Source organism: Mustela nivalis (assembly GCF_964662115.1).
Source record: "Mustela nivalis genome assembly, chromosome: 7".
Taxonomy (NCBI): domain Eukaryota; kingdom Metazoa; phylum Chordata; class Mammalia; order Carnivora; family Mustelidae; genus Mustela; species Mustela nivalis.
The window spans coordinates 41,991,883-42,005,652 of NC_139026.1; the positions used below are offsets into that span (position 1 = coordinate 41,991,883).

A 13,770-nucleotide genomic window follows, 5' to 3' on the forward strand; every position below is an offset into this window, starting at 1 on the left:
CTTCAGTTTCCCTGTCTCGTATCCAGCTATGAAGGTGAAAATACGAAGTTTTGGCAAGAACCGGGAAAGCCACAGCATATTGCCTCTCTCGGTAGAGATGGTCTTCAAGGAGGGCTGGTAAGAAACATGGTAGTAGATCTCATGGAATTTAGAATCCAACTGGGGAGAGGGGTAAGAGTCACATCAGGGAAAACTTCTGGATTCTGCCAGTGGTTTGGATTTTATCAGAAATCGAATAGGAAGTTACAGAAGGGTTTTTTAGCTGTCGTTGGGGTGGGATCTGGTTTTAGAAAACACCAGTATTTTAGAAAATCAAGAGATATGGTGAACAGAATAGGCTTGGGGGATTATTTTTAATGGAAATTCTCTCTCATTCTCTCTCTTTTTTTTTTTTTAAAGATTTCATTTATCTATTTGTCTACAGAGAGAGAAAGAGCACAAGCAGGGGAGCAGTAGGCAGAGGGAGAAGCAGGCTCACCTCTGAGCAAAGAGCCCAGTGTGGGACTCAATTTCAGGACCCTGGGATCATGACCTGAGCTGAAGGCAGATGCTTAACCAACTGAGCCACCCAGGTGTCCCTTTAAGGGAAATTCTTTTTTTTTTTTTTAAGATTTTATTTATTGTTTGTTTGACAGACAGAGATCTCAAGGAGGCAGAGATACAGGCAGAGAGAGGAAGGGAAGCATGCTCCCTGCTGAGCAGAGAGCCCGGATGCGATGCGGGGCTCGATCCCAGGACCCTGGGACCATGACCTGAGCCAAAAGCAGAGGCTTTAACCCACTGAGCCACTCAGGTGCCCTGATGGAAATTCTTAAAAGAAGCATTCCAGAACTCTAAACTGAAATTATTGCTGCCGCCCACCCCCCCAACAACCTCATAAAATACTCAATTACTTATTTGTGTAATACTCAATCTCAATTGTGTCCAGGCTGCCAAAAATTGTACTAGCATTCCTTTCCATTTTACTGACCTGAGACTCCTAGTGTAAGGCTCAGAGGCAACCTTTTGATCAACGAAGTGATAGTCAGCCGTGAGACCTTCTGAGGTAAGAGGCAGGCCTCCTTCTTCTGAGTCTGTGAGCTAGACTGAATTTTGAGCACCAGAACAAGAAAAATAAAACCTTGCAAACAAGGAAATTCAGTGACATTTTGTGATCACTTCAACCATCCCCCAAACCCTTGAAGTTCCTAATTTCCACAACAAAAACATTTCCACAACAAAAGCCCACAGAAGTAATTTACTCAGAACAGGAACTTTCAGCTAGGTTGCAAATACACGCCTCCACTTCTTTTCAGGAAGGCTTACAACTTTACTGAGTCTGTCCTCTCTTGACCCTGGGTCGTTGCCACGCTCTCCTTGAAAAGTATGTATGTGTGTTAAGAAAGATTTGTTTTCAGTGTTTATCTCTGAATAGTGGCAGTTTAGATTTTTTTTTTAACTTTCCTTATTCTTTTCTGTATTATGGACATTTTTTCACAGTGAGCATATATCTTTTTTAATCAGAAAAAAAAAACTAAGACATTTTTATTTTGGAGAACCGTGGGATCTTTCTAATTACACACAAATTAACACATATGCACTGCTGATCAAACCGTGCATTGGTAAAAGACTAAAGGGCTTGTGGATGAATGATGAGGTAGGGCTCTCTATCTCTGCATGTTTTACTTAAGAACCTTCTAAAAAAAAAAATACAAAAAACAACAGTTCCAATAGCTGGAGATAATTGTATGCATTACGGGAAAAATCTTACCCTTGCTGTGTTGTTCTAGACCCCCCCCCCCTTTTTTTTAGATCCACAATGGACTTTCTTATTTCTTGGGGAGAAATGATGTAGACTATATCCCTAATAGATTCTGTAGATGTTTTGTTTCAAAGAGGCGCTAGTCACCTTCTACATTGAGGATGAGGGTGGGTGGGGATGGATGGAGGGAAAAGGTTCAGAAAGGGGGAAGGACTATAACGTTTATCAACCTAACACCAACAGGACACGGTTGTATTGTCTGTGTGGTAGTACCTCACACAATAATAACTTGGTACAAGCCAGTGGTCTGGATGCTCGTGGGTCCAAGTTAACTCTAATCCTTATCCTAGGAGCCCTTAGTCAGCACTGAAGAACTCTACTCAGGAATCCACACTCCAGAGGTGCTTGGAGCACTTCACATACAGTTAGGAAAACGGACACCAGAGAGCTTGTTAATTAGGGTAAGGATGTTAACAGTTTCCATTGGCAACATGAATGCTGTTCAAAGTGGATGGTGCGTGGGAAGACGGAACATATCCCCCTGCCATGGCATGAAGGAGGTTTAAGAGAGATGGCCAAGCACACTCTCTAACAGAGTCCCTGGTGTCAGCCCTCACCTGAAGAGGGGATCCCCGACTTGAGAAGGGGTGTTGGGCGAGCCTCGCATACGAGTGAATGGTTGGAGCGGAACTGTTTTTGTAACTGCTTGCTAACGAATGTTTAGACACTTAGCAGAATTTGTCTAGGACTTGCTTTCATAGTAGCCTAACATCAAAAATGGAAGCTGGGATGAGGAAACAAGTCTCTGCCTAGCCACGGCATGAGGTTACACACATTTAGGAAAGAACCTGACATTTGAAACCACGTGAGTTAGGCCACGTGGCAGCAGGGACGGCAACCACCAGGCTGAGCTGGTTTATATCCGTTCTCTCACTGCGCTTGCACAGTAGCTGTGGGAGATACATTATTATCCTTATCTTACACATCCCAATCTTAAGACTTTTTTTTAAAGAACTTAAACACCTGGACCAAGAGCATGGCACTACTGAGATGGCAACATCGGGTCTGCCTGACTGCAAGTCCTGTTTGGAGTTGAGCACAGGTTCTTTTTTTTTTTTTTTTTCTCCTTTAATTTATTTGTCAGAGAGAGAGAAGGGCAGGAAGAGGGAGAAGCAGACCCCCTGCTGAGCAAGAAACTCCATTCTCGATTCTTGGGACTTGATCCCAGGACCCTGGGATCCTGACCTCACCTGAAGACAGACACATAACTGACTGAGCCACCCAGCTGTCCAAGAGCAACAGGTTCTTTAGACTGTCTAGGTTCAAAGGTGGTCCTATGTACTGGCTGTAGAACTGAGCCTTCTACTTCTCTGTTCCTTAGTTTCCCTATCTTTAAAAAAGGGATAGTAATAATATCCACTTCACTGAATTGATAAGAAATTATTTGTAAAATAAAAAGTTCAGTTCATGCAAGACACATAAATACTACTTCTATTAACTATTATTATTTCTTCCCTTTAATAACATAGGTATGCATATGTGTGTACCACAGGTACAAAAAAAAAAAAAAACCCTAGAACATTTTCATACTTTATGGAATTACATTTAAATAAGTTAATTATTAGAAAAAAAATATCTTGACAATATAAAAATCATTGTGATAGATTGACAATGGATTTTGATGCATATTATTCAGAATGGTGTTAGATTTGTTTCTTAATAAATTCCTTATGTCTTGATTTTTTTATGCCACTGCATTTGATATTCATTTGAATAATGTAAATTATTTATTTTCTTAATTTTAGAAATGGATGGACTCAATTACCCATAATGATATTTTATAATTAGTTTTTAAGCATCTTTGGAGATCAAATGGAAAATGGTAGGCAAATGTCACTTTTTATTCAAAGGTCCTTCTCACATAAAAACATTGGACTAGAGACATGCTCCTACTAATGAATAAACTCATTTCTTCTAAGATAATATACAAAGCAGAAATACTGACAGTTTCATTTGTTAAACTGAAATACTTTTCTGGTTTTTATGTTTTGAGGTCTTCAGCTGCATTATACATTTCTTTTCTCTCTATTTAAGTATATTTCTTTTCTCTACTCAACAATTGAAGATATGCTTTCAAAAAACAATTGCCTTGTTAAGACTAGTAACTTTATAAAGGTTCATGTCTTGTCTAATTTGGATAACTGGGAGCTTGGGGTTATATGTAGTTCTCAGGATGAGGTTAATTATATTTGTGCATTCAAGCATAACTGTAACTATCTTGAATCTTTTCTTGTAACTGTGGAGGAAGAAAAATTATTTCCCCAGTACCCTTCTAGATTCTTGGCTGAGCCACCTTCTATAATAAAAAGACAGATTAGCACTGGAAAATAAGCACAAGTTTAATAACATGTGTACCTCCTGTATGCAGGAAAGATACCCATAAAAACTGAGTAACTTCCTGAAATGGCCCAAGCCACTGCCTTAAATACAGAAAGAATTTGTTGGAGGGAGGGAAAGGCCATTACAGGAGGTTATCAGGAAAAGCACAGTAAACAAGGGTATGGTCCTTACGCTGATTTAAATCATTGCCTTCTCCATTTATAAGAGTTTCTATAAATTCTAGAAAGATAGCATCCCTCTCTTCTTATGCGGGGGGGGGGGGGCACAGAAAAGGGGAGAGGCTGACAAATGGAGATTTTCCTTGCAAATGTAAATGTTTCCTACAAAAGGGTAATATCTACTCAGTTTTCAGAGCTTTTCTATTCTGCAATTTCTTAAATATAACCAGCTCAAGATAATCCTTATCCCAAAGAGATGTGATTTGGGGTGGCAAATTTTGCTCCCCTTCATTACTAAGGATTCTGTCATGTGGTATCTTTTCAATTATTTTGACCTAAGGAAGAAATAATCCAGTCTTTTGTATTCCTACTACTTTCCTTTTGTTGGAGAGGAAAAATTTTCCTCTATTCTTTTAAAAGTTCCTCTGGCTGGTGTAAAAATTAAACTAACAGGAGATGGAGTAACAGGAGAAAATAAAATTTAAATTCATGTGTATGGGAACCAGAACGTACATAGGGGTTCAAAGACCAAGAGGTAAAATGAGGTATATGTGTCATCCTGAACTAAAGAATAGGGTAAAAGTTAATGGCTTCAAAGAAGAGGAAGGCAATTCTCAGGGCCATAAGATTAGGAGCTGTTTGATAACTAGATGTTTGTCCTGCCATACACATGAGTCACTCAGATAAAATTTATCTCTGGTAATAATTTTTCTTCTTCTTCTTCTTTATTTTTTTTTTCAAAGATTTTATTTATTTATTTGACAGAAATCACAAATAGGCAGCCAGGCAGGGAGAGAGAGGAGGAAGCAGGCTCCCTGCTGAGCAGAGAGCCCATCTGGGACTGGATCCCAGGACCTTGAGATCATGACCTGAGCTGAAGGCAGAGGCTTTAACCCACTGAGCCACATAGGTGCCCCTCTTCTTCTTTTTTTAAATGATTTTATTTTATTATTATCATTCTTTTTAACGTTGTTAATTTTGTTGTTGTTGTTGTTGTTAACATATAATGTATTATTTGCCCCAGGGGTACAGGTCTATGAATCATTAGGCTTACACATTTCACAGCACTCACCATAGCACATACCCTCCCCAATGTCCATAACCCAACAACCCTATCCCTACCTCATTACCCCCAGCAACCCTCCGTTTGTTTCATGAGATTATGAGTCTCTTATGGTTTGTCTCCCTCCTGATCCCAGCTTGTCTCATTTTTTTCCCTCCCTAACCCCTATGACCCTTGCCCTGCCTCTCAAATTCTTCATATCAGAGAGATCATATGATAATTATCTTTCTTTGATTGACTCATTTCATTTAGCATAATACCCTATAGTTCTGTCTACATCATTTCGTTTCTCTTGATGGCTGCATTACATATATATGTATATATATACATATATATCACATCTTCTTTATCCATTCATCTGTTGATGGACATGTAGGTTCTTTTCATAGTGTGGCTAATGTGGACATTGCTGCTACAAACATTCAGGTGCTTGTGTCCCTTCAGATCACTACATTTGTATCCTTGTGGTAAATACCCAGTAGTGCAATTGCTGGGTCATAGGGTAGCTCTATTTTCAAATTTTTGAGGAACCTCCATACTGTTTTCCAGAGTGGCTGCACTGGCTTGCATTCCCAACAACAGTGTAGGAGGGTTCCTCCTTATCCTGGCCAACATCTGTCCTTTCCAGACTCATTAATTTTAGCCATTTTGACTGGTGTGGTTTTGATTTGTATTTCCCTAATGCCAAGTGATGTGGAGCACATTTTTATATGTCTGTTGGCCATTTGGATGGCATAAATGTCTGTTCATGTCTTCTGCCCATTTCTTGATTGGATTATTTGCTCTTTGGGTATTGAGTTTGGTAAGTTCTTTATAGATTTTGGATTCTAGCCCTTTATCTGATATGTCATTTGCAAATATCTTCTCCCATTCTGTCAGTTGTCTTTTGGTTTTGTTGACTGTTTCCTATGCCCTGCAAAGCTTTTTATTTTGATGAAGTCCCAATAGTTCATTTTTGCCCTAGCTTCCCTTGCCTTTGATGATGTTTTTAGGAAGAAGTTGCTGTGGCTGAGGTTGAAGAGGTTGCTGCCTGTGTTCTCCTCAAAAATTTTGATGGATTTCTATCTCACACTGAGGTCTTTCATCCATTTTGAGTCTACTTTTGTGTGTGGTGTAAGGAAATGGTCCAGTTTCATTCTTCTGCATGTGGCTGTCCAATTTTCCCACCATCATTTGTGAAGAGACTGTCTTTTTTCCACTGGACATTCTTTTCTGCATTGTCAAAGATTAGTTGGCCATAGAGTTGACGGTCCATTTCTGGGCTCTCTATTCTGTTCCATCAATCTATGTGTTTGTTTTTGTGCCAGTACCATGCTATCTGGGTGATTATAGGTTTGCAATAGAGCTTGAAGTCTGGAATTGTGATGCCACCAACTTTGGTTTTCTTTTTCAACTTTCCTCTGGATATTTGGGATCTTTTCTGGTTCCATATAAATTTTAGGATTATTTGTTCCCTTTTGTTGAAAAAAAAATTGATGTGTTTTTTTTTTTTTTAAGATTTTATTTGTTTATTTGACAGACAGAGATTGCAAGTACGCAGAAAGGCAGGCAGAGTGAGAGCTGGGGAAATAGGCTCCCTGCTGGGGCTTGATCCCAGGACTCTGGGATCATGACCTAAGCTGAAGGCAGAGGCTTTAACCCACTGAGCCACCCAGGCATCCCCAATTGATGGTATTTTGATAGGGATTGCATTAAATGTGTAGATTGCTTTAGGTAGCATAGACATTTCCACAATATTTGTTCTTCCAATCCATGAGCATGGACTGTTTTTCCATTTCTTTGTGTCTTTCTCAATTTCTTTCATGAGTCCTTTATAGTTTTCTGAGTACAGATTCTTTGCCTCTTTGGTTAGGTTTATTCCTAGGTATCTTATCATTTTGGGGCAATTGTAAATGGGATCGACTCCTTAATTTCTAGTTCTTCTGTCTTGCTTTTGGTGTATAGAAATGCAAGTGATTTCTGTGCATTGATTTTATATCCTGACACTTCACTGAATTCCTGTATGACTTCTAGCAGATTTGGAGTGGAGTCTTTTGGGTTTTCCACATAAAATATCATATCATATGCAAAGAGTGAGAGTTTGACTTCTTCCTTGCTAATTCCAATGTTTTTAATTTCTTTTTGTTGTTGTCTAATTACTGAGGCTAGGACTTCTAGTACTATGTTGGATAGCAGTGGAGATAGTGGACATCCCTGCCTTGTTCCTGACCTTAGGGAAAAGCTCTCAGTCTTTTCCCCATTGAGAAGGATATTCACTGTGGGTTTTTCATAGATGGTTTTGATGATATTGAGGTATGTACCCTCTATCTCTACACTGTGAGGAGTTTTGATCAAGAAAGGATGCTGTATGGGGCACCTGGGTGGCTCAGTGGGTTAAGCCGCTCCTTCCGCTCAGGTCACGATCTCAGGGTCCTGAGATCAAGCCCCACATCGGGCTCTCTGCTCAGCAGGGAGCCTGCTTCCCTATCTCTTTCTCTGCCTGCCTCTCTGCCTACTTGTGATCTCTCTCTCTGTCAAATAAATAAATAAATAAATAAAATCTTAAAAAAAAAAAGGATGCTGTACTTTGTCAAATGTTTTTTCCAACATCTATTGAGAGTATCATATAGTTCTTGTTCTTTCTTTTATTAATATTTTGTATTGCATTGATTGATTTGCAGATGTTGAACCAACCTTGTGACCCAGAAATAAATCCCGCTTGGTTGTGGTGAATAATCCTTTTAATATACTGTTGGGTCCTATTGGCTAGTATTTTGGTGAGAATTTTTGCATCTGCGTTCATCAAGGATATTGGTCTCTAATTCTCCTTTTTGATGAGGTCCTTGTCTGGTTTTGGGATCAAGGTAATGCCGGCCTCATAAAATGAGTTTGGAAGTTTTCCTTTCATTTCTATTTTTTGGAACAGATTCAGGAGAATAGGTCTTAATTCTTCTTTAAATGTTTGGTAGCGTTCCCCTGGAAAGTTGTCTGGCCCTGGGCTCTTGTTTTCTGGGAGATTTTTGATGACTGCTTCAATCTCTTTACTGGTTATGGGTCTGTTCAGGTTTTCTATTTCTTACTGGTTCAGTTTTGGTAGCTTATATGTCTCTAGGAATGTATCCATTTCTTTCAGATTGTCAAATTTGCTGGCGTATTGTTGCTCATAATATGTTCTTATAATTGTTTGTATTTCTTTGGTATTGGTTATGATCTCTCCTTTTTCATTCATGATGTTATTAATTTGGATCCTTTCTATTTTCTTTTGGATAAGTCTGGCCAGGGGCTTATCAATCTTATTAATTCTTTCAAAGAACCAGCTCTTAGTTTCATTGATTTTTTTTCTACTGGTCTTTTGGTTTCTATGTTATTGATTTCTGCTCTGGTCTTTATTATTATTATTATTATTATTATTAATCTAATCTGATACCCTGTGTCTTTTGATTGGGGCATTTATCCCATTTACATTCAGGATAACGATTGAAAGATGTGAATTTAGTTTCATTGTATTGCCTGTAAGGAGACCGTTATTGTATATTGTCTCTGTTCCTTTTTGGTCTATATCACTTATAGGCTCTCTCTTTGCTTACAGGACCCCTTTTAATATTTTATGTAGGGCTGATTGATGTTTAAAAATTCTTTTAGTTTTTGTTTTCCCTGGTCTTTCTGTGACCCTGAGGTATCTGAAACCATACTGTCCCTGGGAGGGCTTCACCCCCTACTTAGCCTCTGGAGTGATGTCCGTCAGTGGAGCAGACTTATCAAAGTTCTGATTTTGTGCTCCACTGCTCTCTCACTTGACAGAAACCTCCCTCCCCCCTGCCCCAGCCTGCGGTCTATCTTCCCATATGTTGCCGCGGATTCACCTTTTCGCAAGTCCTACCTTCTGCAAAGTGGTCTATTTTCTGTTCCTAGAGTTGCTGCTCTTCTTCTCTTTGATCTCTTGTTGAGTTTGTAGGTGTTCAAGATGATTTGATAACTATCTAGCTGAACTCCTGGGACCTGATGATATTTTGGTCTCTTGCTCCTCTACATCTTACCCCTCTTCCTTAAAGGATTCTATTTTTAAATAATCTCTATACCCAACTTGGGGCTGGAACTTACAACCTTGAGGTCAAGAGTTGCATGCTCTACAGACCGAGCCAGCTGTGTGCCCCTTTAATAATAACTCTATTCTAATAAAGACTCCTAATTTAGATTCTTCTAGGCAGTTAGGGAGGGGGAATGATTCCCCTGAGCCCACAGGGTCTTTATTGCTTTCAGTTCAAAATAGTCCACATTTCAAAGTGGCATATTTTGGGGAGATTTGTTCTGAATCCCTTCATTTTCAACTCTTTATTAGAAAAAATACATACTCTAACCAGAGTTTTCTTCCCCAAGCAGAGCCAACCACATCAAGTTAGGATAGTAATGTACACTCCACTGTTTCTTGCTCTCACTGACTAACATAGGACCACAAAGCCTTGCAAAACCATCCATAAGAGGGTGTACAAGGATTTGTTTTCCATTAGTTGGTGAATAAATCCATTTCCACCAATAGTCTATGCTACTTTTCTAGGCACAATGCTACTTTTTGGGTCATTTTTCTTGTGGGGTCACTATTCCATAAAGGAGCCAGGCCATAAGGATGGGTCTCAAAGCAAGGTTCCATGTCCAGGGTCCTTTTTAGTTTTTATTTACACCTCCTCTCTGTGTTCTTATGGGATATAGATTAAGAGGTAAATCCAAGAGATAGTCCCCATGCTGTTCAGAATCTTTTCTTACTGTCAAGGTTAAAGAACTTTCTTTTGGTTCAAACTCAGCCAGAGTTCCCTCTGGGAGACTCCTTAGTCTTCATGAAAATAGGATTTTGACCAAAGAAGGCAAGGTATGCCCAGAGCTGTACTTAGACCCAACAGGAAATCCCAATCCACCATCTTAGCCACTATGCAAAATATTTTCTTTATTTCTATATTTGTTGAGCTCCTGTCATGTATTCAGCTTCTACTTGTCATCTCCATATACCATCCTTTCCTTTTTAAAGCGGAAGAGTTAGGTTCTTGTCTCATGGAGTTGAAGAATGAATCTCACAGACAAAGAAGAGTGAGCAAAGGGTTAGAAGTTTATTAAACAAGGATACAGAAAAAGCTCTCTGGAGTGAAAAGGGTCTGGACAGGGTTGCCAATGAGGACCTTCATTGTCAGTCTTTTATTTAGAACTGACCAGGGAGATTTTGGTCATATCATTCTTGTGATGTCTTGGCTTGAGTAAGGACTGGACTGGTGATAACATCTTTAATGGATTACTTCTTTTTTTTTTTTTAGGGTCTGGTCATTCTTTGTTGGTCACAGATGACTATCATAAAAAGGACAACTCTCCCCACATGTCTAGGGCAGGGGTCTGGTTTGTTCCCTTATCTCTGGTTTCCTTACACCTCCACATTTTTGTGAGCCTGATCCCATAGCCCCTTACCTATCTCTCCCTACTTAGCCTTGCCTATTCCTTACTCATTTTTAGTATAATATGACCCAGTCTTCCAAATTCTCAGGCCCAAATATTGGAGTCTCCCTTGATTTTTGTTTCACACATTGCATGTAATCCATTAGCAAATCTGATTGAAATATATCTGGAATCCACCCACTTCTCCCCACTCCCTTTTCAATCAACCTACCTTCACCTCCAACCTGGATTATTGCATTACCTTCCTAAGTAGACTCCTCGCTTCCTTCCCTGTCCCTACTCTATATTCTCTTGCCAGCAGCCAGAAGCATCCCTTCCATAATAGAAGTCAGTTATATCACTCCTTTGCTCAAAACCCTCCAAGACTTTGATTTGGAAATGAGAAACATGAAGAAATAGCCCCCACACTGTTTCCATTTTTTACTGGATGAGTGGCAACAGGTATGTACAGCGTCTGGGGGTTGCAGTTTAAAAGGTGGAAGCTTTCTAGAGTTGCTGGTTGCCAGCAGTTGTAGAAAAATCCTTCTGGTGCTTGACAGCAACAGAAGTGATGGTTTTCTTATTGGCCAGACCTGGGCATTGCTCTAAGAAGGGTAGACTGTAGTCTGTGTTTCCAGCCCCCTCAGTCACCTGGTCAGCTAATTTCTTTTAATAAGGGCCTTTTCTGCTTAATTTTGCCAGAATGACTTGTTTGCAACTAAGAATCCCAACTTTTTGAGGAGGGGGGAAAAAACCATTTTTTAACATTCTGGTGCACTTTTCAACGTTTCATAGACATACATGTGTTTTTAATATATACATATATAATAGACATGCAGAGATTTATTTGTTAAACGAGGGCATGATTTTATGCAATTTTGAATCTTGCTAATTTTTCTCTACTTATCTTCATTTTATAAGTATGTTTTTGGCTATTTTAAGTTTTCATTAACATTTTGAGGGCTGTACAATGTTTCCTCAAATTAATGCATTATACTTTAGGTAACAAATTATTGTCGGATATTTAGATTGTCTTCAGTTTTTCTTTATCTTCTTCATATATGATGCTGCTATGTTTATATTATATATAAAGCCTATTCCAAGTTTAGTAGGATTGATTCCTTAAAATTGAATGACTGGGTAACAAAGTATGGATGTTTGTAAGATTCCAAATATATAGTGTCCAATTACCCTCTTAGAACTTGTATTAGTTTATACTTCCAACACTATCATGTGGGTATTGAGCTCATATATTATCCTAAATGTTGGAATAATGTATAAATATGAACCTGGTTATACATATTGTCTTAAAGAACCTGAGCTAGACACCAGCTGAAGCAGTAAACATAGATTTTATTTAGAAACTATTGCAATAGGGGTAAAGAGTCCCCAGGATAGAACTGGGCTCAATTCTGAATGCAGTAAAGACAACTCAGGATTTACAGCCAAGAAAACAAGAGTTGAGGAAGGGGTTGGGGAATGGAAAATTATAAAGAGCAGACCAGACTGATTGGATATCATGAGGAATTTGATTAGATATTAAAGATAGTCATATATCAAGGGTGAGGGAGATTTTCTCTTACAGGGGCCAAGGAAAGGCTACCTCAAGATGGGCCCCTCTGGAGGCTTATGCAGAGATTATTTTGAAGTTGAAGATTATTTTGAGCTGAAGGTAAGCAAGACCCTGTGAACTCAAGAGAAATTTTTGCCCCTCCCTTAACTAGATAGAATAATCTAAACTGGGGGTCTTTCCCAGAACAGGGATTATTAGCAGAGATAAGTTTTATCTGAGTGAACTATCTATATGTCAGGGGAAGCATCTAATTACCAAACATCTGCTCTTCTTATCACCCCCCTGTGAAGTACATTCCTTTCCTCTGAAGTCCTAGATCTGTATTCCCTTATTAATATATACCTCGTTTTGCTTGACGGCCTTTGGAATTTCCTAGTCTACATGGATTCCCTGTACATACATTTTTAAATTTTATTTTCTCCTGTATGTCTCATGTCACTCTGATTCTTAATCCAGCCGGAAAGACCTTGCAGGGATGGAAATTCTTGCTCCCTGATACTCTCAGCTGATAGGATTGTTGATAAAGTTGGGCTACACAGGTCTGGCAAGGATGGGAATGGGGGACAACGTTGAGGCCCAGTCAAGAACAGGACTTTGGAGGAGTCTGATTGAAGTCCCATCAAGGAGAGCATCTGGTTGACATACATATTAAGTACTTCTTTTCTATCCTTTTGCATGCTGAGTTTTAGTTTATCACTTCAGCCACACAGACCTCAAGGAATAGTTTTTTTCAAAAAGGAAGTCACTTGGAACTTCTAAATTTTGCCTTTCACTTAACAAGAGAGATGGCATCCAAATGAAATTTATAAGCACTGGGATCAATTCTGCTCAATCTCAAAGGGAGTAGTCACTTTTAAAATATGAATTCAAAGATGATGTTAGCATGAGACTTTAGTAACATATATTTCTGAACTCTTAAACATTGCCACACTTGTCTTCCTATATATATATATACACAAGAATTATGTATACACATTTCTAAAAACTTCCCCTAGCTTGATCAGAGGAAAACATTTACTGAAGCATCACATCCTCTGGTTGCATTTCTTAGTTTGGTAAGAGTCCAAATATGACTTAACTCAGTTTTAGCATAAAATCTGCCTGATGCTCCTTTTTCTGTTTCTCTGTGGAGCGATGCTGTTCTGATTTGAAGGTGGCAAGAGAGAAGTTCTTATTGTGCCCTCCCTCAAGTGCCTTCATGGCAACCTCAGAGCCTGTTTTTCGTGCTACCACGGTTACACTACCAGCCTCACAGTAGCTCAGCAAAGAGCTTGATACCAACTGCACATTGTGTGCAGGAAGAGAAACTCTCTTGTGGAGAGGCTGAGAGCTGGTATGTAGTTACCATAGCAACAAGCTTTCACTTTCCGCCATTTTGCTTTTACCCTGCCCCTCACTAAAAAGACAAATAAGCCTATCTGGACTATTCCGCTTACACCAA

The 13,770-nt window shown here is 39.2% G+C and overlaps 2 protein-coding genes across 30 annotated transcripts in view; one reads left to right on the forward strand and one right to left on the reverse strand.

The window, feature by feature from the left end:
* GLIPR1 (GLI pathogenesis related 1) overlaps window positions 1-13,770 on the reverse strand; it is a 48,323-nt gene that overhangs the window by 21,782 nt on the left and 12,771 nt on the right. The window contains exon 2 of one of the 7 annotated variants that reach the window (XM_082740491.1): window positions 971-1,085. The exons of 4 other annotated variants lie outside the window; for them this stretch is intronic. The gene's annotated coding sequence lies outside the window, so the exon portion shown is untranslated. Of the gene's footprint in view, window positions 1,086-13,770 lie in introns of those variants that run through there. 2 more of the 7 variants (XM_082740490.1, XM_082740489.1) reach the window with 2 other exon arrangements.
* Window positions 1-13,770, forward strand: part of CAPS2 (calcyphosine 2) — a 170,738-nt gene that overhangs the window by 1,465 nt on the left and 155,503 nt on the right. For 5 of the 23 annotated variants that reach the window (XM_082740439.1, XM_082740448.1, XM_082740431.1 and 2 more), the window contains exon 2: window positions 27-117. The exons of 9 other annotated variants lie outside the window; for them this stretch is intronic. In XM_082740439.1, the coding sequence (XP_082596565.1) occupies window positions 29-117 (89 nt within the window). In that variant the 5' untranslated portion in view covers window positions 27-28. Of the gene's footprint in view, window positions 1-26; window positions 172-1,084; window positions 1,364-2,091; window positions 2,203-12,341; window positions 12,429-13,770 lie in introns of those variants that run through there. 9 more of the 23 variants (XM_082740442.1, XM_082740430.1, XM_082740464.1 and 6 more) reach the window with 5 other exon arrangements.